Below are 25122 nucleotides of genomic sequence, written 5' to 3'. Positions count from 1 at the left end.
CAATAATTAATAGAGTATAGTTATTAAAAGCATTGCATGCTTTCTCTTTTTTATTACTAACCAACTTCGATTTGATGAACTCGTAAATCACAAAGTGCACAACAGTTTCACAGATGCCGAAATAACTGGCGGTGATGCCTTTGTAAAAGGCACTAATACCACCTTGCGCATAAACACGTTCGATGCACTCTTTTACGGTCATTTGCACTTTGGAATTATAGTCCAATTGCAAACGTGTTTTAACAAACCAAATTGGATTTGTTACGGAGGAGGAGACAAAACCAGCACTAGCTGCGCTCATTATGTGTACTTGCGGTGAATCAGGCTGTATAAAGCTATTTAAATAAGAAAAAGAACAAGAGAAAGTCACGCTTGTTTCAATTCACCATCGATTATATATAGAAATCTAAGCAATTACTCTGCACTTACCCTAAATTATTGAGGGTATTTTTGGTTTGCGAGTATGTGCAAAAGTATATTGCACGTGACGGTGCTACGCCGACCAAATTTGGTCCAAGACCTTTGAATAAAGCACGTGGGCCTTCGTTTTGTACTATATGCCTACGTTTTACGAAATACAATAAATTAATTAACGTAAAAAAAAAAAAAAAAGATGTAAACAATTTTCAGTAATTTTATACCTGAGACATTGGATGATACTCATGGATTTTGTGGAAGTTGATGAGATGCCACAGTGTGAAATAGCCATTATCTGTAAAAGAAAGTGGGAAAGGATGCACCTTTAAAAAACAATTTAAGAAAACTGAAAGGATGAACAAACAATCATTATACCACTACAGCTACTCTAGTTTACATATTACAACAAGCACCAAAAACCCCAAAAATGAAAGAAAAGTTTTAATGAAACGTCATCGTTGTATATTGCATTGTATATATTATTACGATTGCCGCGTAATTATCAGGCGTTCCTTTGACGTGCTATATATATGAATACAAATTTACAATATTTTATAAATTTATGAATGAAAATCATAGTCATATGCGTCATATTATGCTGCATCACATTGAGAAAGCATGGAAGGCGGCGCAGTCATTTCGCGATCTCAACGAACTTTTCTGTGGTGAGGGCACAATCAACGAAAGTCGATGCAGGGAATGTTTTGCCGACTTTAAATCTGGCGACATTAGTTTGAGAGATTAGGCCAGGAAGAGGTCGGCTATCGGACCAGCCGCTTTTGGCAGCCGTGGAAGAGAACGAAAACTTGAAAACTCGAATGCTGGCCGACAACTTCAATGTGGATCAGATCATTCAACCATCATTCGTTGTCTCAAAGAGCTTGGAAAGTTATATAATTGACGGATATAGTGACCAAGTTCCGGATTAATCATTCAAAAATGTTAATATTAAATTTTCATGTTTCTCTTCTCATAACAAATAGTGTTCAAGAACGCCTGATAATTATGCGCCAACCAATTACCAATATATATATATATATATATATATATATATATACATATACATATATGTAGACTAGATGACTTTTCTTTCGATGGATTTAGAATGAGCTTCAGCCGATTTTTCTTTTAAATTAGTTTTAAAAAGAGTTGGTACTACCCTACGGACACCCCCAATCACCTGTGGCTGCGATCTGTTGCGTAATATGGTTGTACTAAGCTTACGTCTCTGTTCGGGCCGTAGTAGTTCGGACGATGCATTTGTTGAGCCGGGTGGTTCTACAGCTCGTGGCGGTGTCAAAAAGGCTGTTGAACTTTGTAATCGGGTTTTAACCACTTCTAGAGGGCATGTTACAACAGCTCCTACAGTACCAGCAGTTCTGCAAACAAACAAAGAAGAAAATTAAAAAATTTTTAAATTTCCGAAAATGTATATACAAAGCAAGACGGTACAAGTTGAATCAATAGTACATTTATTTGCTAATGATAAGATCAGAGAGATGGAAATTTTATTGAAAACATTGCATTGGTACCGAAAAAACTTTGTCTCTTGATTGCGTTCATGAATATTTACTGAAAATATGCAAAGACATTGCTGGATCTATTTAATAGGTGTATATTTTCAGGCTATCAATCGATTCTGAAGATATGATTTAGGCTTTCAAGAATGCCTATTGTGGTCTGCTCATGATCTCTCCATAATCCACTTGTACTATTCTTAGCACGCCTAAAGTCCACGAAAACTTGCTCTATTTGCAAAGTCTCTGCGTGCAATATGCATGCAAGTGTAATGTGAACAATGTTATCTATAATTTGATCCCAATATCCGTCTTCCAAAATTCTATCAAAGCTACTCTGGCTACGCTTTACCTATGTCGTGTTTATAGCAACTGTTAATTCTTAAAGTGTCTTATGATTGGTAGATGAACGAAATATGTTCGTTATAATGATAGCCAATCTTCTCCATGTGTGCAATGGGTTAGATGGTTAGTGCCCACTCGGGTCTATACACCGGTTGGTTCTTCTTTGTTACATTTTATAAAAGTTTATAAGCTTATGTTCACTGAATTTCATGTGTAAATAAATAAATAAATAAATAATTATCTCTTATTTGCTTCTGGAATATTCCAAACAATTTCATTTCGGATCTATAGCATTAAAAAACTGTGCAGGCTATCACTATAAGAAAACTTAATCATGCATGTTTTCAATTTTAACCAATCATGTGGAGTAGTAAATGCGGAATAAATGGCTTCATATAGTAGAATAGTAAGCGCGTGTGCAGGGTGTAAAGCGGAAAAAATCTGAACCTAATAACGCTTTTCTCGAACCTCATATGCCCTTTTTTGCAGAAGCTCGTAATAAAATCGAAATTGGTTGTGTTGCCCTCTGCTCAGCAAAAGCAAAACATAGCGGAGGATGGCAACGGCCTATTAAATAATTTGTTAACTATCGATGAGAGTCGGTTGTACTACGAACCATGACGTATCCCAACTTAACAGCCTGGGCATCCTTGGCCTCCGGCGAGTTCGACACAATTCAAATTCTCTCGACAAAATATTGTGACACTATTGACATATCAAGCTTTAAGCAAAAAACTCGTTATTAATTCTTTCGTCTTACGGAGACGGCGCAAGTGCACCGTGCTTTCCCACCAATGTACGTCTACAATGAAAATACAATAAGTGGCTGCCGTATGTATATATGGCGTCAACCGCTGTGATGTGTCAAGAGTTAGTTTTTGTATCAAAAAGGCACTGGTCATTCAATCTTGTATATGGAAGAACTCTACTGATACGATAGACTCGTCCATGTTGTACGTACAAGTCACTATGATTACATAAATTCATGAGCCGTTCGCCGCTCAAGCGATTAAATTAATTGTTATTTTTTTTGACCATTGAAGAGAAAGAGAAAGAGAGAGAAAGAGAGAGAGAGAAAGAGAGAGAGAGAAAGAGAGAGAGAAGGTGTAAAAGATTTTTTTTGATACCTAGCTTTCGCGTTATTCCTTGACGGTGTTAAACGAGCCTTGTTTAGCATGTTAGATCTATTTTTCCCAATCAATTTTTTCCCTAATATATTGCATATGTCGAATATTTTTTTTCGAAATTAATGGCAGTGCGACAGACATCTGTGCCACATTTCACATCACATGCGGCATTAGTGTTTCAGGTGCTCTGATTTTAGTGCGATACAAAAAATCTTTTTCCGATTTTTGCAATATATGTGAGCAGATGATTTCTGACTATTATGATGCGGTCATGAAACGCATTATTACGGGCGACATAGTATGGATCTACGCAAACGACGCGGAAACAACCGATCAATCGAGAGAATATCGAACAAAAGGCGAGCCAAGGGTGAAAAATCGCAACAAAGTCGATGCTAACAGTTTTCTTCACGATCATGATCAGCTTTCTGCCGGGTAAATAAACATTTTTTCATTTTGTGAGAAAATTCACGTTATTTTTCAGACACACCAGTCTAATGAAAGCAATTCAGCTTTCGTCAAACGGCTTTAGCAATAAAACTTATTGTTTCGCTGTCGTACACGTACACTCCTATCAACATCATGCAATATATTATATTATATTATATTATATGATTATAGAATGAAGGCAAAAGTTAAAAATAAACTTAATTTACATGCAATGCATAATAATGCACTTTGTTGACTTGTGACGTTACAAATAAAATTGAGAAAAACAATCAAAATTGTTTATTTATTTCAGTGCTGAACGATGACGGTGTGTTATACTGATTATTCTCTATATAGCTAACACTATCCGAATGGATGTTGCATGACATCCATTCATAAACCGGTATTTATATTCAGTTTCCATTCGTCCAATTATCTCTGCTTTCGTGCAATTCTTAAAAATCATTCGCGAATCATTGAAAACCGCAACTTGTTAAATATGATTGAAGCACAGATGTATCTGACCGATGTTCGACGCTAATGAAATTTCAGTGACTGCTTATATAAAACTGTTATATGAAAAGTTTTGCAACCTTCATAAGGCAATGTTTATACATTTCCTTAAAAGGACGGGTACACAATATTCGGAGCAAAGCGTCTGTAGCTGTTTTTGGTTTTTTAAAAAACAAAAAAGCTATAAATAATACAAAGTAACGTTGAGGGAAAATAGAAAAAAAAAAACAAACAGGAAAAATTTGATCAATAATACTACCCTGATTAATATTATATTGAAATAAGTAAGAGAAAGAGTTGGTTCGAAACAGTCTTTTCGTGAACCGTCCAATTTTTGCGCGATTGTTTCGATTTCGAGATTATGTCGTGATCTCGGTTTTACAGATGTATTCTGAGCAACACCACGGAGACCTTGCTAGTCGTAAGGCATTTTTTTGTATTGATACAAAATCACACAAATCACAAGTTTGTTTGCCTGTCTATCCGTCTTGTTTTCTTGTGTTCACCCTATTGGTTGCAATTTTCAAGATATTTGGATGAAATTAGATAGACTGATGCGTTTTCGTACAAGCACGAATACTATTGAAAATCGATTGAATTAGTTTTGCGACTGTAGAAGGAAGGCCTTATTTTGACAAAGCCGTATTGTAACATTTTGGCATACATACTTAACACGTTGACGCTCGCTGTCAAATGAGTAAGTGCTTGCAAGACCACACTTCTTTTTTTTTTTGTTGCACCGAAAGATGGGGAGTACATTCACTTTATCAGAATGTTTGCAATGCCCAGAAGGACGCTTCAGAGACAGGTGATCGTGATCAGCATCAAATTTTAGATCGGTTTGAGTATATACAGCTGTCCGTCTGTATAAGGTCTGTTATAAATATACTTCTGCCCGCAAAAATGAAGATATCGACTTCAAATTTGGCATGCTATAGAAAAAATTGACCGCTCCTACTCAATATTATAGTATATCAAATACTTAATTTTTTCTTTAATACTGTGTAACGCGCAGAAGCAAACTTCAAAAACTCCACAAAGTATATAAATGCTTAGAAATTGGAAATCATGTCCTTCTGTCCATTTGTCCGCTTGCGCAACCGTGCAGTATCTACGGTAAACATTCTCCATTGAAAATTCTCAATTTAAAAATGAAAAAACCGATTAAACGGCACGCCTACAACGTATGCTTATGCAACTCTGCAAATCTTAGCTTTCCCTTGTCTTTGTCGTTACTTATGCAACAAAAACTGTAAGCAACTTAGCTTTCCCTGGTCCTTGTCGTTACTCATAAAGTAACAATACATACAATAAATTTCCAATTTTTGAAATTACAAGCAGCCGTGCCCACCCAATATTGTAGAGTAAGGAAAAGGTTAGTTCTTTACTTTTTTTTCTAGTCATATAAATAAGCAATCGAGTTTGTCTTTCTTACACATTTCGTATTGTTTTCGCCCCAGTGAGACTCAGAGGTATAAGAAATGAACAGAATATTGTAGTGAACATTGATAGAAAGCAAAAAAGTACGTAGGGGACTTTGAGAACATCGATTTTTACGTGATTAACGAATGTTCAAATTTTGACCAAGAAAAGCGGTTCTTCTGTTAACAAAAAATTTTCAACTCACCGGAAATCTCCTGCGCATTCCTCTTAAAAAGTACTTTCGGAAGATATGGTAAACAATTCATATTGAAAGAATGAAAATTGTTCAAGTTATGTTGCTCTTGGTGTTTTTGCAACTCACGTTTTAAGAAAAACGCATTTTAAGTTGTGAAGTGTGTTACATACAAATTTCTTTGTTGTAATGGATTTTTTCTTTTCTTTTTTTTCCATTAGCCTGCAATTGCAATACTATTACAATATTAATACTCTTTTGTGTTCAGACATTTTTCGAAATTCTTTCCTCTGTTTTGTCTGCCAAGGGCAGGAAACAATTTTTTATTATAATTGATCACGAAGAAGGTAAAAAAAAAAATTGTTTTATTGGGTTCACAATCAACTTTAAAAACTGCAGTGTAAAGCTTTCAACTTTTTGGTAGAAACTACAAAAGCTTTGGAGTCGCTCTCATCTGAATAGAACTACGATTGAGGATTTTTGTTTCGAAATATTTTGACATAAGTAAAAACAAGTAAGACCATTATAGTCGGGCCACGCCAACTATTAGATATCCTACATCACTTGGCCTAATACACTAATGCACCAGGTGTGGTAAAAATACACCAAAAGTTACAAATTATTTTCATGCGCCTTCGCATAATCTTCATGAAAGGTCAGATCTTGGAGGAATCCTTATACGCGGTTGCATCTAAAAAATAGACTTACGTGGTCCAAATTCTACAACGTTGATTTCTTTGTCAGTTTACTATTATGAACTTATTTTCGTAACATAATCGATGCAGCCGCCCCTACCTGCCTAAGCAGGGATACGTGATATTGAGTGAGCGGGCAGCTTGACTGTCGTGGATTGCATAGTTTCATCATATATAAGACTTTAGAATTATCGGCATTACGCGAGCCATTATGTTCATTATGCCAGCGAAGCCACCCTACTTCTCTCCCACTTGGATTTATTGTATAAGAATCAATCCAGCATACGTCGGGCACCTTATTACACTACACTATATTTAGCCGCGTAGACAGCCATGACGTTATGTCCTAGATCTCCTCTGTAGTTGGCAAAGCGGTGAGAAAGTCTGCACGCAGACGACCCCGACACTCTCGAAGGCTTTCTAAAAAGAAGAACCTCGTCGTCGGGGAATGCTGTAGGGTACAATAAATACTTTCTAAAGATATATGTTAGAGTATTAAGGGTTTTAGAAATGAACATATACGACAATAGTCTGCATGGAAAGGCCCGTAGTTTCTCGGAAAAAATTTCTTCCTTGTAATGAATTTTTTTCCACATTGGAAGCCGATAACATTTTTTTTTTTTTTTTTTTTATTTGAACAACGCATTAAAGTAAGCGTCCATTTTCATAAAATTTAATTTATCATTTTGCGAAAAAGATTTTAAGTTTTTTGACGTCACTAAAGAAAATTGAAGGAAGCAATTAATTGCTTAGCGCTGCCGGTGATTATCTATAAGAAAAAATGCCAATGAATAATAATGAATGTTTTACTTTAAATAAAGATTACTTTGCTAAAAGAAAAAGAAAATTCTTTACATTCGACTTTTGTAATTTCCCGAATTTCTTTTACACAATACGCTTATCACACGCTCGTCTTACTAAATGCACAACTTAACCAATTATATCAAATTCAAACGGCCTCCAAACATTATAATGTTAATGAAAACTTAGTTACGCTGAATATCATTAAAAATTTGTTTCGAGTTGAGTATAAATTTTTCCTTCGCTTTTAAGGATTAAGCTAAGAAAAGGAAATGAATAATGTTGCAGGCAAAATAAATGTTAAAAATGAGAAAAATTTCAATAATGATTGCATCTGCCAAGAAAAATATCATATAAAGAAATCCACTCCAAACTGGTCTCTGTGACTGACTTGATTGACGTTTAATCGATAACCCCCCTTGGGTGCATAGAAACTGAAAAGAATCGCTCTTGTTGTTTTTGAGCTTTAAACAGTTACACGCAGCACATATATACAGAAGTATATATAAATAGCTGATTGATTAAAAGCATATTGACATTCAAATAATATTTTTGCTTGGAAAAATTAGTCATTAGAAATTTTTGGAAAATTACTTGATCAAAAAAAAAAAAAATCAAGAAATGTTTTTTCTTTTATTGTGGCAAAAATAGATGAACTAATGATTTTGCAATAAAATAAATAAATAAACAGTTGTCTATAGGTTTTTATGTGGATACCCCAGTCTTCAACTTGCACCTCTCATAATAGGAGACCCCACCCATCACCCTTTAAATATTATTAGAAACATTAAACGCGTATGGGCAATTATATCCTTCTAGGGAAAGTCGGGGCTCGCAATGTGCAATGCTCCCGAGTTGTAGGGATTAGCACTGTGTAGGCATTTCCTAAAGCAAGGAAACTGAGCCAGGTACTTCTAAGCGCATGCGACTTAGTATCATCCCTGCATCGGCAACCCGCAAGCAGTAAAACTGCTAACTATCTCTTCTCACAAATGTATGAAGCGAGGGAAAAACACTGACGCAGCCCGCTCTCGTATGTTCTCCTAACACTTACTACTTTGCAGTAACATATATCATGTCACTCAATAAGTCTGCGGTCTAGCACATATATCGTAGCCTCACTAAAACAGCTATAACCTGTTAGAATGTCATAATATTTCGTTCTATATCTCTTGAACATGGGAACTTCTTCAGAAATTCCATGGGGCTGTTAACGTTGTGGCCATATATGTGTCAGACCGGAAACTTATTGAATGGCATTTTTCAGCCAGTTTTGTATAGCCAATAAGTGGGAACATTTATTGTGCCAGTAAGAAAGGAAGCTACGTAGGCTTAAAGGAGAACTTTCGATGACTCCGATCACTTTGTATGGCTTTGGTCCGTTACAAAACTAAATTAAATTCTAGTTTAAAATTTGCGTCAAATTTCAGTTTCAAGTCTCTTTCTGCTAATTTGCTTTCGTCACTATTTCAACAATCAACGCAGAGTTACTCCAGCAGTTGAGAATGTCACGATAATCGAGCGGGTCCACAATTTGTGTATGAAATGATTCATAAGCTCGTACTTACGTATTGCTTTACTATTTCAAAAAGTTGTCATACACGTGCCATTGTAATTAAATTAAAGAGAATTTACTATAAAAAAAAGCGTTAATTTGTAATGATCACATTTTTTCTAGCTGTAAATGAAGCAAAACGAACGATTTGCGCAGCTTCTTAATTCAACACAAAAGGAATAAAAGAAAGTGTAAAAAAAGTAGTTTATTCTTAGTTTGGATACTCCTCACCTTTTTTTTGTAAAGTGAAACAAAGCTTTAAGAGGCTCATACGCACTGTTTACGCGCAGAACTTATGTATTGCTGCAGGTTTATAGATACGCTTATATATAAGCGGCATGGCTATTGGCACTGATCAAAGAACGTAATGTTATAAAATTCGCTTTTCTAAAATACAGTCCGTATCATTGAACCGTGGATATTTTGTGTTTCAAGAGAAATACACTTCTTCTTTTATTTACATTAATTACATTCCTTAAATGTAGGATTATTCACAATTTATTTTTGGCAATACTTTCAACTGCTCAACCTAAATATTCTTTTTCTACTTCTCTGCTTTTACGGTAATCGTTTTCATCGGCCTGCAGCTGCTTGACACGCCTGCGAATGTACATCTGATTTTTCCTTCTTTAGGAAATTTATTATTTGGGAAACTTACTTAGCTGGAATTAACTGGATTTGGGATTTTCGTAACAGTACGTTGTAATTATAATAGGCGATTGTATGTATTGCAAATATCTACCGACAGCAGTTGCATAAATTGATTGATATATTGCAGAAAAGACCATCAATAGCGCCATCCTTTTGCATGATAACGATCAGCCTCACGTTCTGCTACATTTGCCGTGCTCACCAGACATATCGCCTTCTGACTACCACTCCGTTCAGATAGATGCAGCTTGGTTTGGCTGGCACGCGCTTTCGAAATGCCAAAGATATGCGAAATTGAGTCGATTATTGGATCGCTGCCAGCCAAAGCAACATCGTTCGTTCGATATGTCGGCAGAAAGATGGGAAAAAGTTGTAGAAAATGATGGTAAACACTTACATTAATACATATTGCAGCAATTTTTCTCAATAAATGCATTTTTTAAATAAAATAACAATGATCAAAATACATGCAAGAACGTAATAGTAAGCTTCATTACAAAAGCACCTACGAATGATTTGCATTGCAATGTTGTTCTACTCTAAAGGTTCAGCGTTCCATATCATAATTAACTTATTATCCTATTCAATTAATATTCTGCCAAAGTGCTTAAATATATATTACTCCTTATCATTATTAACAAACTGTAGCATATTAAATTCAATCTTGCGAATAAGACTACGAGAGACTACTAAAATTTTTTTTTAATTAAATATCTTTATTACCTAGAAGAGATGATTTTAAGAAATGCTCTTAACATCTTACGATGAGAGATGCAATTGTGGAATTTGGAAAATGTTTTCGACAATAACATCTGCCTGCCCTGTTCTTGCTCTATATTAAACAAAGTAATCTGTGTACAAAATAATGAAACATCTCTGACGCGTACCCTGTTCACGTGAAGTAGAATTATTTTGTAATGTTCTAAAAATATAAATATTAATATTGTGTTTTTTTACTTATAAGTAAGTGTATATATTACATTTATATTTATATGATATTTTTATATATGAAGGAAAAGGAAAGAAAACATATGTATATGCTTTTGAAATTGCATTATAACGGAATATTATATACATGTAATACAAATGAAAAATAAAAAAAATTCTAATCGCCTTTGATGAAATTTGTGATATATGAATAGTTTTACAAACGCTTTCCCTGCCTGAGTAGTAGATTTGTTAGCAAAGTGAGCATGTGGGGACTTCTAGACAACTTTAGTAAATAATAGTGTAAAAAGATACAATCGTTACTCGTCGACAATTCTGTTCATATATCGAAATTGTCGTCTTCTTTGTGACTATATCCGCGAATAATTCCGATAAGTCAATAAGATTTAGACATTAAGACAATAGGATGTGCACAGACAAATAGGTATGTATGTGTGGTGTCTCTTTCATATTACTGGAGAGAATTCCTTTACATTTTCCTCCTCTTTTATTTATAAAGTAGCAAACATTACCACACACATGTGCTTTCTTGTTCACGTTGCACTGAGAGCGAACGCGATATCCGTTTGAAAAATTGCTTAACCTATCTGCAAGACTGTCGAAGCATTCTGACAAATTTGTATTTACCGCAGTCATTGCACAGGCAGACGTAGTTAAGTGAATTTGGAATTTGAAGCTGTTCAAGTATCCGTATATGCCTTATGCGATCTCTGAAGCTTTCTTCTAGATATTGACAAATGGATATGCCATCGTCTTTCGGTACTGAATATAAAAAACTAATAAAGAGTAAAAAATTCCATATCCAACAGAAAGCATTTCACTTATCTCCGATCAGAAATTATGAGTTCCTTTTTTCTGCATTGAAATTATTCTACTTCCTGGTGAACATCCATTGTATGCTTCTATCGCTTTCGATTTGCTTTTGTCTTTAAAAAAAAAAAAAATTCTTCTTCGATTATCGTCTTTTCTTGAAACATTTTTGAAAAAAAAATATTTAAAATTTGTTTTTTAAATGTCTCTGTTTGCTTAGCTGAAGCTAAACAGCTGTCGACGTGAATTTACTCTGAACATAACAAGCATCTTAATCTTGCATATATAAAAGAAAGAAAGGAAAAAGAAAGAAAGAAAGAAAATGTAAAGACAATGCTTCCGGGTACTAATAAAAGTCAAAAACAATGAAAACATTTTTTTTTATATTCTATGACTTTTTTTCCTAACATCCCATTAAGGCAAAGTAATTTATTTAATGAGAGTTATATTAGTTTATAAATAAATTAAATTAAATTATTAAGAAAATTATCCTCGCTGTGTGGGGCAAATCTTTGATACACATCAGCTCCTTAATCTTTGTTAACATTGTTTAAATCATGTGACTGCAGTTAGTTTAATGTGTTAACAAACTCACAATAAATGTCCCAAGTTTAACGATTTAGCTTAAGCTACATACATGCGATTACATGCCAATAAGCGTTCAGTCCTACTTAACTAAATTAACGATAATTCTTACGCTGCTTGCTTCTGTACATTAAAACTAATTACTTGCCTGCTTCGCGGATGATTGCAATCATTTACTCGTTGCTAGTAGTTTCGAACTTTTTCAAGATTTAATTTTAGTACGATCTTATTGTCTTATGATCCAAATTTTAAACCTATATGTTCTATGAATAAAAGACTAATAAAGGAAAACGAAATAGAGTATAAACGCTACACAGGGTCGCGGGCGACTGTTAGCCCCTGCTCTATAGTTCTTCGTATGGCTTTTCAATGTATATAAGACATTTTGCGGGAAGTGGCCGAAAAAGTTTTCCAACCTGTACCAATCTGAACAGTTTTCGATACCGTCTGTCCTCACTCTAAAATACTCCAAGGTTCGAAATTCCGCCAAAAATTACGATCTGTAGGTTGAACACAAGATAACAAGAGGGATAGACGAAACGACAAATCCGCTGAACTGAACATATCCTTGTACTACAAATACTACAAGGTGTGAAAATAGAAAGACAAATCAAATGGAAAGAATAAAAGGATAGTCGGTCAAGGCGTGCCACTAAACATACTATGCAATTTCCCTTAATTCAAGTTTGGATTTATTTCGGTGCTAAAAAAACCTAAAATTGCAGTTGGTTCTCTTATAGGCCAGGCGACCCAAAAAGTGACCTGACATGCTATAATCACTGCAAATGCAAATGTTTTATTAAAGATCTTATTATTCTTGCCATATAAAGAATTACTTTTCATACCTTTAGAAGTGTGGAAATATGGGATCCAAAATTGAAATTGGGTACCAACGAAGTATTATTACAACTATCCAACATTTCGCATCATAAAATATGAAAAATTTTCCCCTTTTCCTATGTAAAGGCGAACTTTCGTTAAAACGATTAGATAGATAGGAATAGGTTTAAAAAATTAATGAATTTCATATGCTGCCGTATTATCACTTGACAACTTTTATGAAGACATTTTAAAAATCCCGAATTTTTCGCAAGAATCGATTTTTTTGTTTAGGACAAGGTTTTGTATAGAGGAGAGGGTTAGCAAAAATATTATATTCGAATCATTTTCAATGACGCTCGCGTTGCGCTAAAACATGTCGGTGTACTAAGTTTCATTGAAACACCTCAGAAATTGTGAACCGTAATTTGGACAGAAAAATATGTGGACAAACATCAGACAGACGGATAGGCAACTTGCATTGATCGGTCTTTTAAAAGGCGAGTATATTTCAAGTTCTTCTGCGTTTGCACAGACTTTAATCTATCCTATGCCGTAAGTGCTGGGGGATATAAAAAAATTAATATTTTCGGGAGAGAGTTGAAGTTTCTTTTTTGCAATAGAATACACTTAATTCCCGTTTTACACGGTGGATAGCTTCCCAAAAAATGAGAATAAAAAAATTCATAGAGACACCCAAAAAAAAAAAATAAAAAAATAAATAAATAAATAAAACTCGTCAGATTCATAGAATATTGAAAATCGTGTTAAATCAAATTTCGTGAAAAAAGATAATTAGGTATACATGCTTACTAGGGAATCGCTTCTAAGTGAAGAATGCATTTCGAGCGTAAAGGAATAAAGGAAAACAATCCCCCTAATCTCAACTTGTATCCACCCAGTATGAGAGTTCTAACAGCAAGTAACAGTAAGACAGAATTAAGAACCTCGTATGTAAGCCTCATCAGGTCTCTGAACCATAATACGTAAAGGCAACTGAGCTTGCCAACTGACTACGACAACATTGTTTAGTGTACAGAGGAATCGTGATGCGACATTGGTAACTGAACATGTTTATCTATTTTACCTATATATCTGCATTGGTGTTTTGCTCTACTTTCTAACAAGCCAAAAAGAGAGAAGAAAGAAGGCGCCAATTTTCCCAGCTTCTCAAAATTGATTTGACTCAGAATCGATTTTCATGTGATCAGCAGCTAGTAAAAGAAAACATCGTACCCTTTTCTTGGACTTTGTCAACTAAAACAATCCCTATCATCTTACTAACAAGCATTACACATTAACTTACGAATCAAAGCAGACTCGTCGCAGGAATGAATGGATGTTATCAAAGGTCTTCGTGGTCTTTCGGTCTTCTTTTGAGCTTCTTCTTGCAGACTGTTCTTTTCAAATGATTCGAGACTGTCATGTGGTTGATGTTTAGTGCCTCCACTATTTGCTGAGAGATTGCGTGCCACTCACTCTCCACCAGTTGCAAAATTTCATCGCCTTTTCCAGTGACTGGCTGACTGGGAAAGCGAGATGCATATTCGTTCACTCACAGTATTCTCACCGTACACTTGACCAAAATTTTTCGTCATGTTTCAACTCTTTTTATAGTGCAAAAGCATTACATGGCGTATTTCTTCGGATATTTCGCTCATTTTCAAATCAATACAACTTTTTTCCCGCGCAAACAAAATGTTAGCTGAAATGTCACCTTCAAGTGCAGATTCGTTTGTGATAATCAGGTGAATATTGCCCGGGATATAGGCGTCAACATCATCTAGTTGCAAAACAAACGGCAGAGAAGCTCTCATTACTTTACAATTTTCAACTTTGTTAAAGTTGTTTTAGTTCTTCGCTACAAGGATTGTGGTAGCGTGCAACGCGGACTACAAATAACCAATTTAAGTTTAGCTCATTTCTTTACCCCGTGTTTTGTTCAAGTTTTCACAGAATCGATTCATCTGGATTTACGCTTGCCTGACTATGAATTAAAAAAAAGTATCTGCTTATAATGCATACATACATACATGCAATGAATGTTTATTAACATAAAATTAAAATTCTACGAATTCTTTAGCGAGATTCTGGGAAAGCATTCACTTACAAATATTTATTAAAAATATTATGTACATATTTTTTTCATGGATAAAACCTGTTATTTATTTTAACTTTTCGCTATTTGTTGTTTTTTTGTTTGTAATTGAAATCTATAATTATATTAAAATGAACAAATAAACAGAGTACTTTAAGTTCGCTACATTATCTGTGTGGCTGCGCCTTTTTGACCCGTTTTTTTTTCTTTTTGATTACAAGCGCAATATTATGTAGAAGTAAGCATACATTTTTGTTTCTATCGAAAGCAGCAGAGGTATATACAAAATGATGAGTAGATGCAAAAATTATAGCAAGATACTGTATATGAAAGAAAGCTCTCTAGGAGCCGCGCAAAACTTGCAGTGGTTTAGATCGTTTTTCCATCGAAGTTCTATGTGAGCCTTTCATAGACGATGCTAGCGTTAAATTCGAAAACAATGACTGACGTTGATCGGAGCTTGAGGAGAAACTGCTTTGAAACTTGTCAGTTGACAAAGTTATTTCCAGTGTTTTAGATATTCTTGGCGCATGTGATCCATTTCTGAATTTCGATGAGCGGCATTATAGATGTATGCCACATAAATCCTGGCAAAGTAAGACTCCCCAAATTTAACCTTCGGACCCATTGCACTTTATGCCATATTCTGCGCCCATTACAAGCAGAACGATCAAAATTCGTTTATGTAAAACGTTATTTTCGGTTTCATTAAAATAAATTCAAACGCTAAGCCAGATGTAACTTCTCTAGGCTCTGCATGCCTTCTCTGTTGTTCACATTCGGGGAATACGAGAATTTGTAGCGCGATTGCATAGGCTACGACTAAGTGAATAGAACGATTTTATGTTGCAATTTTTTTTTTTTTTAACTTGGAAGCACACAGTAACTCTGCAGCTTTATTTGTTGTCCTATAAACGATTTCATAAATTAATGTTGTTGTTGTTGTTGTTGTTATTGGTTATTCTACGTAAAGCAAAGCGTAGATATATTGAGTTTCTCAATTGCTTGTGGGCGATATCGTTATTTCTATGAATCGTACCTATCCATTGTCAGCAACAATAAATAAATAACGGTATAATTAACAACGTGGTATCAGGCATTGCTGCAACAATATCATAGCTTTCCTCAAGACGTCATAATTTGGAGTTATATTATTATGAGTAACACCACAAAGGCATAATAAGTCGTAAGGCACTCTTTTTTGGTTGCGGTTTCCAAGACTTAATAAACTTGTTTTTATAACAGAATTGATAATTGGGAAATTCTTTTGTAACACTTACTGAGGAATAATAAATTTGTTGTTGTAAAAATGTTGTTTTCTCTTAAGATTAATAACCGCGCTCAAAACGTCACACACTTTTGCGGTTGAATTTGACATTCACTACAACCCATTCATAAAACAAAAATCTGAAAATAAAATAGTCTCGTCGTGTAGTATTCGGTCAATATGTTGCTCCTATCTATCGAACCAAACTCATCTTGATTGACAATCACGGATACATCTTCCTTAGTCTGTGTTATTAGTCGCTTGTTACATGGAAAAATGTGCAGCAAAATTCTCAAAAAATGTGCACAGGTTTCCTTCATATAGCACGGTTAATTCGTACCTCGCTATATCGAAGCCGTGTTATAGGATATTTCTTATTTACCTATTTACGTGAAGACGCAATACAGAGTAACATAACTTCAACTTAGGGGAATCAAGGGAATGCACGGCGCGTTATATCGAAACTGTGTTGTAGGCATCTAAAGTAATATAAATGAAAGTCATGCGTACCGTGTTAAAGTGAAACCAATTCCCAAGAAGTAAAATTGAATTCAAATTTCCTTACAAATGAAAAATAAATTAACTTCAAGGCTTTGAATAAAAAGGAGATATGAAGTGTAAAGCACAAAAAAATGAAAACTATATTCAAAAAATAAAATAAAGTAAAAAGCGACTGAAAGAGAATCCAACGGAATACAAGTTCGATTTTTTTGAAATCGCATTATGTCAAAGCTATACTATAATACTAGCAAATATTCGCTAAATCGAAACCTTTTTTGGCAAGCATCGTGTTGTACGAGAGACACCCGTATATGCAAAATACAATTTTGTGTAGAGTTTTCAACCTTCGTTTGTTGTTCCCAGCATCCTCTGGCATTCAAAGGCAAGAATTTATTAAAAATGAGAAACAAGAGAAAATTAACTCCACTTTGGGCTTTGTAACAAGTAGCCTTATTTGATCCTCTATATGAGTATCAGGAATTTATCTTCTTAACTGAGTATTAACTTTCATCATGAGAGAAGATGATTTTGACATGCATGCATCATGCTCTCTAGTGGGTGTGTCATCAACATCATTTTGTCAGATTTGCTTAGAATCCTTCTTATCGCCTAACTAAAACAAATTCTTTTATTATTCCGTAAGACTCGCGTGATCTGCATTACTATCTTTCAATTCATTGAATATTTTGCTGTGCAGATATATCCGAGCGAGGGGGCACTCAATGTTATGAAAAATATTTCTTCTTTTTCGAAACTCTGGGATCTTCTTTTTTTTGTCACATGTCACATACATCTTGTAGGCCAATATTTATATTGTGTTGTTTTTGTGCTATCAGTGATATCAGACAAAAGTGCACTGTGGCCGCAAAATGCTTCAGTACATATTCCGACCAATGTAAACATTATACATTGATATATATATGTGAAAACTATATAGTAAAAACATTTGGAAAACTCTACCAAAATATGAGGAGAAAATCATCCGGATAGAGATACAAAAAGTTATTCGAGGCGGTAGACTAAAGTCTGGGAAATTTTCATTTATTTCTCTAGTATTTAACAATTCCTGGAAATAATTGCTAAATCAGGCTTAATTAAAAGTATAAGTTATAAGAAAAGGGCTTATTCAAGAAAACGTACCGTATGCGATAGAACTGATGTAGCCATTTGCTCTCCTACAATGTATTCGGTAAACAATTTTTTAGTCGCAATTTTTTTTTTTTAAGTTTATAACAGTAATATATTATCTTAATTAAATGCCAAAATAAATAAATAAATTTCTGGTTCCCTTAAAGCAGCAAGAAAAAATGTGTACATACGTTCATATATAATACATACATATATATAAGCCGGCAAGCAATTATAAAATGCCGCAAGTACATCCAGTACGACCTAAACACCTTTAATCCATTTTTGTAATTTGACCGTAACGAATGGTGACCTCTCGACAGTAAATAAAACAAGTTTAATTACAAGTTTCAAGTTTTTTTTCTCCTCTAAAATTTAATGGCACAACACAGCTTAACTTACACTACTACTACCAATAGAGGGTATATTAGGTTTGTACGGATGTATGATGCAATACGAAGAATGAATTTCAGATAGATCTGCCTTTTATTATACCGATAAGTTTAGAAAATGATACTGAATCTTTTGTAAACTTGTTGATCCGTCGTCTGTTTGTCTATGTATTTTTGTGTTCAACCTACGGATAGCGATTTTCGAGAAATTTTGATTAAATTTGGTACTGATGTGTTTTGGCATCGCATCACATTCTAGAGCACTTTTCATGTAATGGCTTATATTGAAAAGCTATTACATAAATAACTGTATTAAGCGAAGTAGTATAAGGTACTTAATGGCTTGCCGTGGCCGACTATAATGTTTCTATTTGATTTTTATACGTATGTTCTTTCTTTATCTACCTCAGTGTATAAATTTTATCAAATTTTTTAACCAAAGGGAAAATCCCCTAGAACCTAGAAGGCATATAAAGAGAGAGGAGAAGAAGATAATTTTTTCCTCATTATCCGTAAATTTCAATGCATCAAAGATAAAAATCTCTCTCTCTCTCTCTCTCTCTCTCTTTTTCTCTATATTTTATGAGTGACTTTACAATATCTGTACAAAAATGGAGAAACCCGAGAACACGTCGGTCTAACATTATACAGTATCCACAAATCCTATTTTTTTCGATTTCCTCGCTTAAGATAGACGAAAATCGACCACAGCCAAAGGTAAGAGAAATATTGCAACTTTTTTTTGTTGTTTTCTTATGTTTACATACTAACAATGGGAATTTCAAGCAAACACTATAAAGGTACAGAGTTTTTTAAATTGTGTTGATGGGTCGATTAAGACAATTTCGCGCAGGGGGAAATTAACATACTTGCGATTAATTCTCGGCCAGACAGTTGTAGTAGACAATAAATATAATATATACATATTTATAAGGGAAACAACACAATAAACTTTAAACTTTTTTCTAAAGTGCTTCCGCATAATTTCGAACATGATATTTAAGTTAACCAAGTTCATTACCTATGTCCCTATTTAGGTGGAAAAGCCTCAAATAAATTTCTTGTTAACTCAATGTCTTGTTGTTCGGTTGGCTTCCCAAAGTAAAATTTTCCCAGACATCAGTGATGACTGAATCATATACAAGCAATAAAAAGCATTTACGGGATATTTAAATTAATTTATCGGAATCTCGTAAAAAAAGAAAAGGAAATCGCTTGTTATTATAGGTAAGAAATTGTAAGATGAAATTCTCCGAAAGAAATCAAAAGCCCTAAGGAATTGCGAGCACATTTTAATCAAATCATGAAGAAATTACAGGAACTAAACTATTTTTTAAAGGTATAAATAAAACGTCCTATGGAAATGTCAACGAAGTGTTAAAGAAGCCTTGGATTGATTGTATTAGTCTTGAAGAAGACAATGTTAAAGAATACAATCGAACTTTGTAAAAGAAATATTTCATTCTTATTTAGTCCCGGAAATTATTGACCGATTTATAACTGCAACGACAAAAATAGTGCATCTCTTACTTGCTCCATTGCCTCCTTGCTTGATTATTGATCATTGTTTTTTAAGGAAACTGTCTCGCCTTGACTTAAGTAAAATCACCCAATGAGTGCGTGCGTCATTCATAGTTTTCCAAGAAAATAGTCAAAAGACTCTATGCTTACTTGGATGCATGCTTCATGTCTTTATATTTCACTCACAAAATATTTACCATCAAAAAAGTTTTATTTAGAAGAAAACACTACTTACTACACGGCCCACCAGTACAGCAACACTTCTTTGAACACAGTTGTTTATGTAGTGGCTTTTCAAAATAACGCTTTGTCAATTTCATCAAAACTTGCCACCTATAGGTTGAACACTCGAAAACAAGACTGATAGACGGATAGGCAGACTTAAATCATTTCAAAAAGTGATTTTGAAAGGATTGGTTTAATAAAAGGCAAATCTATCTCGCATCTTACATGGGTGCTGCATACATCCACACAAATTTAATACACGCTTACACCATCACCAGTGGCGTATGTAGGGTATAAACTTAAATAAAATTTTAATAAATATTTGAAAAATTAATTTTTAATTGTGCCACTGTTTGTGGGGAGATTCAGTATAATTTACGTGGAAAATAAATAAAAATCATCGGAGCCGGCATCGTTTGAATTCAATAACAGAGTAAAGATCAACAGTTTGCGCAAAATAATCTTTTATGTCTCAAAATTTGCATTGGACGAAATGATGATGTGTCCACATGTTTTCTTTTCTTTGTTTGTCTGTTTTTTTTAAATTTTTTTTTAAGAAATACTTCGCGGGCTACACTTTGTTTTTGTTTTCCGCACGTTTAATGTAAATGAGATTATTGCCGCTTGCATTGACGGAAGGCAAGATTTATTCGGTTTTCCATTCTATTTGTAACATTCAGCTACAAGCACAAGCAACAAATAGCTCTACAAGTATGGTTCTGTTTACGAAGACCTTCTTTCATAAAAAGCAGCAAAGCACTTAAATTATTATAGTTTTCTTTTTTATTTTGATATGACCCAGTCACTCAGTGGGATGTCTCTATTCGTGTAACACTGTGACGGTCAGATAGAACTAAGAAAAGCGGAAGAGATAGGGAAATTGTGGGCGCAGTCTAGTGAGCGTGTCTGCCCAATCGGGTTAGTGTTATGCCTTTATCGATTGAGCACTCACTATAGCTACTGAACTAAGACAAACTCTACTTGGCAGTCGAGATTCCCACTTACTAGGCTACTTTTGCGGATAATTTAGAAGACTCGTATTCTTATCTATCTACCGTGGAATACCTTTTTATCACCGAAGCAGGAAGAGTATACTCATTATGTGAAAACGTTTGCAATACCGAGAACGAAGCGTCAGAGACCCGCTAAAGTATATGCATTCTTGAACAGCATCAAATTCTAAATCGATTTAAGTCTGTCCGTCTGTCCGCCTGCAGTAACGTCTGTTGTGAACATTCTCCTAGCAGCAAAAGTGAAGTTATCAAATTCAACATTGGAAGTTCCTGCACGCAGGTTGGTATTGAAAATGGATCAAATTGGTCAAAGGACACGCCCCAAGCACCACGTAGGAATAAAAAACTGTTTTGTTTTGCTCATTACTCAAAAATTATAACAGATAAATGTATAAAATTCGAATGCACATTCTATGGGCGTTGCTCTAGCACCTGTACAAAAATGGAAGGAATTGACCACGCCTATCCAATATTATAGTGTATCAAAATTTAATTTTTTTTTCACTGAAGCAAGTTTCAAAAACCCGATAAAGTACATAAGTTCTTGGCGAGTTTCAAGTCTGAAATGCATCCAAACATGTCCGTCTGTCCATCTTTCTGTCTAGGCAACCGTGTAGTATTTGTAGTAAACATTCACCCTTTACGGAAAACGAAGAAGTCGCCTACAAATTTGCAAAAGAATTTGGAAGTGATTTAAACTTTTCCAAGGACACTCCCGCAACCCCCACATACCTAAGCGATAAAAACTTTTATTTTGGAAAATGGAAAAAATCAGTCGCACCCATTACGTAACGCAGAGCACGAAAACTTAGTTCTTTTATTTCTTTTTTTTTGTTTTTTTTTTTTTTTTGCGATAACGGTGACGGGTATAAAAGCTTCGTTCACAACTAATTATAATTTTCTTAGTGTTTTGTTTTTATTTGTTTAATGCTTAACAAGAATTTTTATTTATTTTGAAAGAAACAATTTTGTCGACAAAAAGTCAATAAAAGCGATCACTTTTTAAGGAAACAAGCGAATAATTTAGAAAACAACACGTACAAATAATTCGAAACTCAAATTTTCAATGAGTATAGGTGTAATAAGTAGCAGTGCAAAGCAAATGGTTCAGTCTCCAGAGGTGGATATGTTAAAAAGTCAAAGTGCGATGCATGTTGAAATCTTAAACTTATGAGTTCATCTGATGGCATTCGAATTCTTCATCAATTACTGGGGTTCTGTGGACCTTATAAGAATAGAATTAGAAAGGGAAACCGAAACCTGTATTTTCTTTGTTCGTACAACAGGGCACCCAAGAATGTGGACTGGAGAATAGAAATTTATAGTGCTGAGAATGGAATGAAACCCGACTAGAGAAGAAAAATTGTAGAGCTTTTCGACTTGGACTTGTAATTACGAAATAAGATCCACGGTTCACGGAAACAAATTATTACAATGACTTTATTTTCATCTTACTCAAAACTCAAAAAATCGGATCGGTTCAATCTTTTGATCATTTCTCTTGTAACATTTTATTTTGAAAATTATTATTTCAATAAACATATTAGATGAAGTGATTTAGTGAATGAAATGGTAGGCCTTAGCCCGCTGTAATGTTTTTACTTCTTTTGCTGTTTTGTTTGAATGCATAATCAAATTTATACTAAATGGTATGCTTTCTGCTTTCATCGCAAAATGTATGAATTTTTGAAGATATAAGTGGATATAGACACAAATCAACTTGGTTGGCAACAGATTTTTTCGATCGTGCATAACATTATATAAAATTCGTAAAGTTTATTAAGCCTTTTAAAAGAATTTCAGGGAATTAAGGAATATGTTTATTTGTAATGATAATTAAATTTTATACTCTTTTTTACTTAACTTACCCGCCAGCAACTAAATGAATTAAAGTGTCCCGTTGACTTTGAGACATAATCAGTTCTCAAGAATGTAAACACCAAATATTTTTTTGTTGGAATCGATCGTTATTTTTATTCCTTTTACAATAGAAAGCAACTAATCGTTGTATTTATTTTATATTAAATGGTATTTGGTGTCAAACCCGGCTTTTCAAGCAAAATGCATATGTAAAAATTGTTGTATTGTGCACGGAAACGTATATAGGCATACACGACATACATACACTTACGTCAGTGAAAGAAATAATAAAAACATAAATGTCGGGATAGAGCGAGACACCGGCAAAATGTTTCGCGACGGGTTAAGTGTATTTATTATTTGATGTGTGTGTTTTGTTTGTTGAAATAAGATCATAGAAAATTACAAACATACACATATAACAAACAAGCACAAAAAGTGATAAATAATAATACAGTACACTTTGATGTGTGCTAGTGAAGTTATTTTTTATTTTTTTATTTTTCTTCTCTTTGCTCTGCAATAAGAGCAAAAAAAAGAAACAATTATTGCGATAGTTTTGTTAATGTGTAATTGTCGATGTTTGTTATTATTATTTATATAGTCGTTGTTTTTTTTTTTCAATCTCCTCTATTTGTGTATTGAATTTGGTGATAGCACCTCAAAACAAAACAACGTGAGGTAAATACGCATTAATTAATATGAAAATAATAATACGATCGTACGGTATTTTGATGGATGGTAGGTTTTTTTTTTATATCTGGGCTGGAATATAATAATTACGCGACGGAACTGCACGGGATTGTGATTAACTGTTTGTAGTAATGCAAGATAAAAATCACTGTTTACCTATTACCTTCTGTGTGTGTGCGTTTTTTTTTTTGTTCAAGTTCATCAAATTTTTATTTAAGGCCAAGCAAATTTCCTCCCGTTTTCCTTGCTATTTATTGCGGCCTTTAATATTGCACAAGATCTTCATGCCAGAATTTCACAAAAGAAATTTTTTTGTTTTTAGTACAATATTCAAGAATTTTTCGAAGGTTATGTAATTTTTGACTCAAATATATTTTCTACGTACTTTACACAAATTTTCGTTTCTTTAAGTGAAATTGTTGGACTGGCTGTTGCAATTTTAGCATATTTTTTACTATCGATTTTTCTGGAACTGGAATCGTTCGTTCGAGAAAAGGAAAATATTTTGCATAAAAATTTTCACAAAACATGTATCGATCCGTAGAAATTATTTTTTCTTATTGCTTACAATATTTTAAAGTTTCTCATAGCACTTTCTTCACTTTATTTTTCTAATTTCGCTTCCGCGCCCGCTACACTGTACACTGTATTTAACTAAATAATACGAAAAATTAATGAAATTCTATTCAAACGTATTTCTCCATATTCTCTTTTTTGTTGTTTATTGGTATTTGCTTTAATGTTTTTTTCCGTTGAACCGAAATACGATATAAAGGCTTAGTTAGGAAATATTGTAAATTTAAGAGAGAAAATTCATGAGGTTTGGTAACTCCATCAATAATTGCTTTTATATATTTTATCGTTGCTTCAGATGACATCTCTACTGAATTATTAAAACCAAATTATCAAATCAAGTAGTGATGAAGACGTTGCCATCTTCATAATAATAATTTACTCAAGAGGAAGACGGAAGTTATAAAAGTTTGAAAGCGATTGTTTCTTGCTTTCTATGCATATCAGCATCTACATATATATATGTTCTCGCAGTGTAAAAATAAAAAATCCTAATAAAAACTTCGAAAGAGAATTTGGCAACTCTGTCGAAACAGCTGAATAAAATTAAATATAATGAGATCTTTTAAGATTTCTGCAGAATTCTTTGAGTGGACGTATAAGCCAGGTTAATCTCAAGTAAACAAATAAGAAGAAGGTACCGTAGAAAAAATAGCCGAAAAAGCAGTTGTTTTCTTATTTTTCCTTTTTATTTTTTGCATAGAAACGAGCTAAATCTAAACAGGGGGATGTAACGCAAGCGTAGTAAGCAGAAGCGATGTTTACTCCTTTTCCATTATAAAACCATTATAAATTTATTATTTTCTTGTATAAAATTAAAAACATCGTTCTTTTACTTAATAATAATGAATTTCTTCTGGTGGTTGCTGCATTTTGGGACAATTCCAATTTCGAATACATGTAGTAATAATTTCGTTATTGGACATAAAGGTCACAAGTTTGATTGGCTTACTCTTATTTCTATTGTTACGGTGCCGGGCATTTTCTTTGATTGACGTTGAATCCGGTTACGAGAGGAACGCGG

General features: G+C 34.0%; 1 protein-coding gene across 1 annotated transcript; it reads right to left on the bottom strand.

The window, feature by feature from the left end:
• Window positions 1-4: 4 nt before the first annotated feature.
• Window positions 5-24086, bottom strand: LOC119635440 (mitochondrial carrier protein Rim2; the record flags this gene model as incomplete). The annotated part of the gene is made up of 5 exons (XM_038030248.1): window positions 22841-24086; window positions 1598-1796; window positions 642-712; window positions 430-561; window positions 5-335 (listed from the first exon to the last, which is right to left on the bottom strand). Coding segments are annotated over exons 1-5 (780 nt in total), but the record flags the coding sequence as incomplete, so codon positions are not given.
• Between the last annotated feature and the right edge of the window lie 1036 nt (window positions 24087-25122).

Source organism: Glossina fuscipes, unplaced genomic scaffold (genome assembly GCF_014805625.2).
Source record: "Glossina fuscipes isolate IAEA_lab_2018 unplaced genomic scaffold, Yale_Gfus_2 26, whole genome shotgun sequence".
Taxonomy (NCBI): Eukaryota; Metazoa; Arthropoda; class Insecta; order Diptera; family Glossinidae; genus Glossina; species Glossina fuscipes.
The sequence above is the reverse complement of the archived record's forward strand: the minus strand, read 5'-3'. Positions and strand labels throughout refer to the sequence as shown.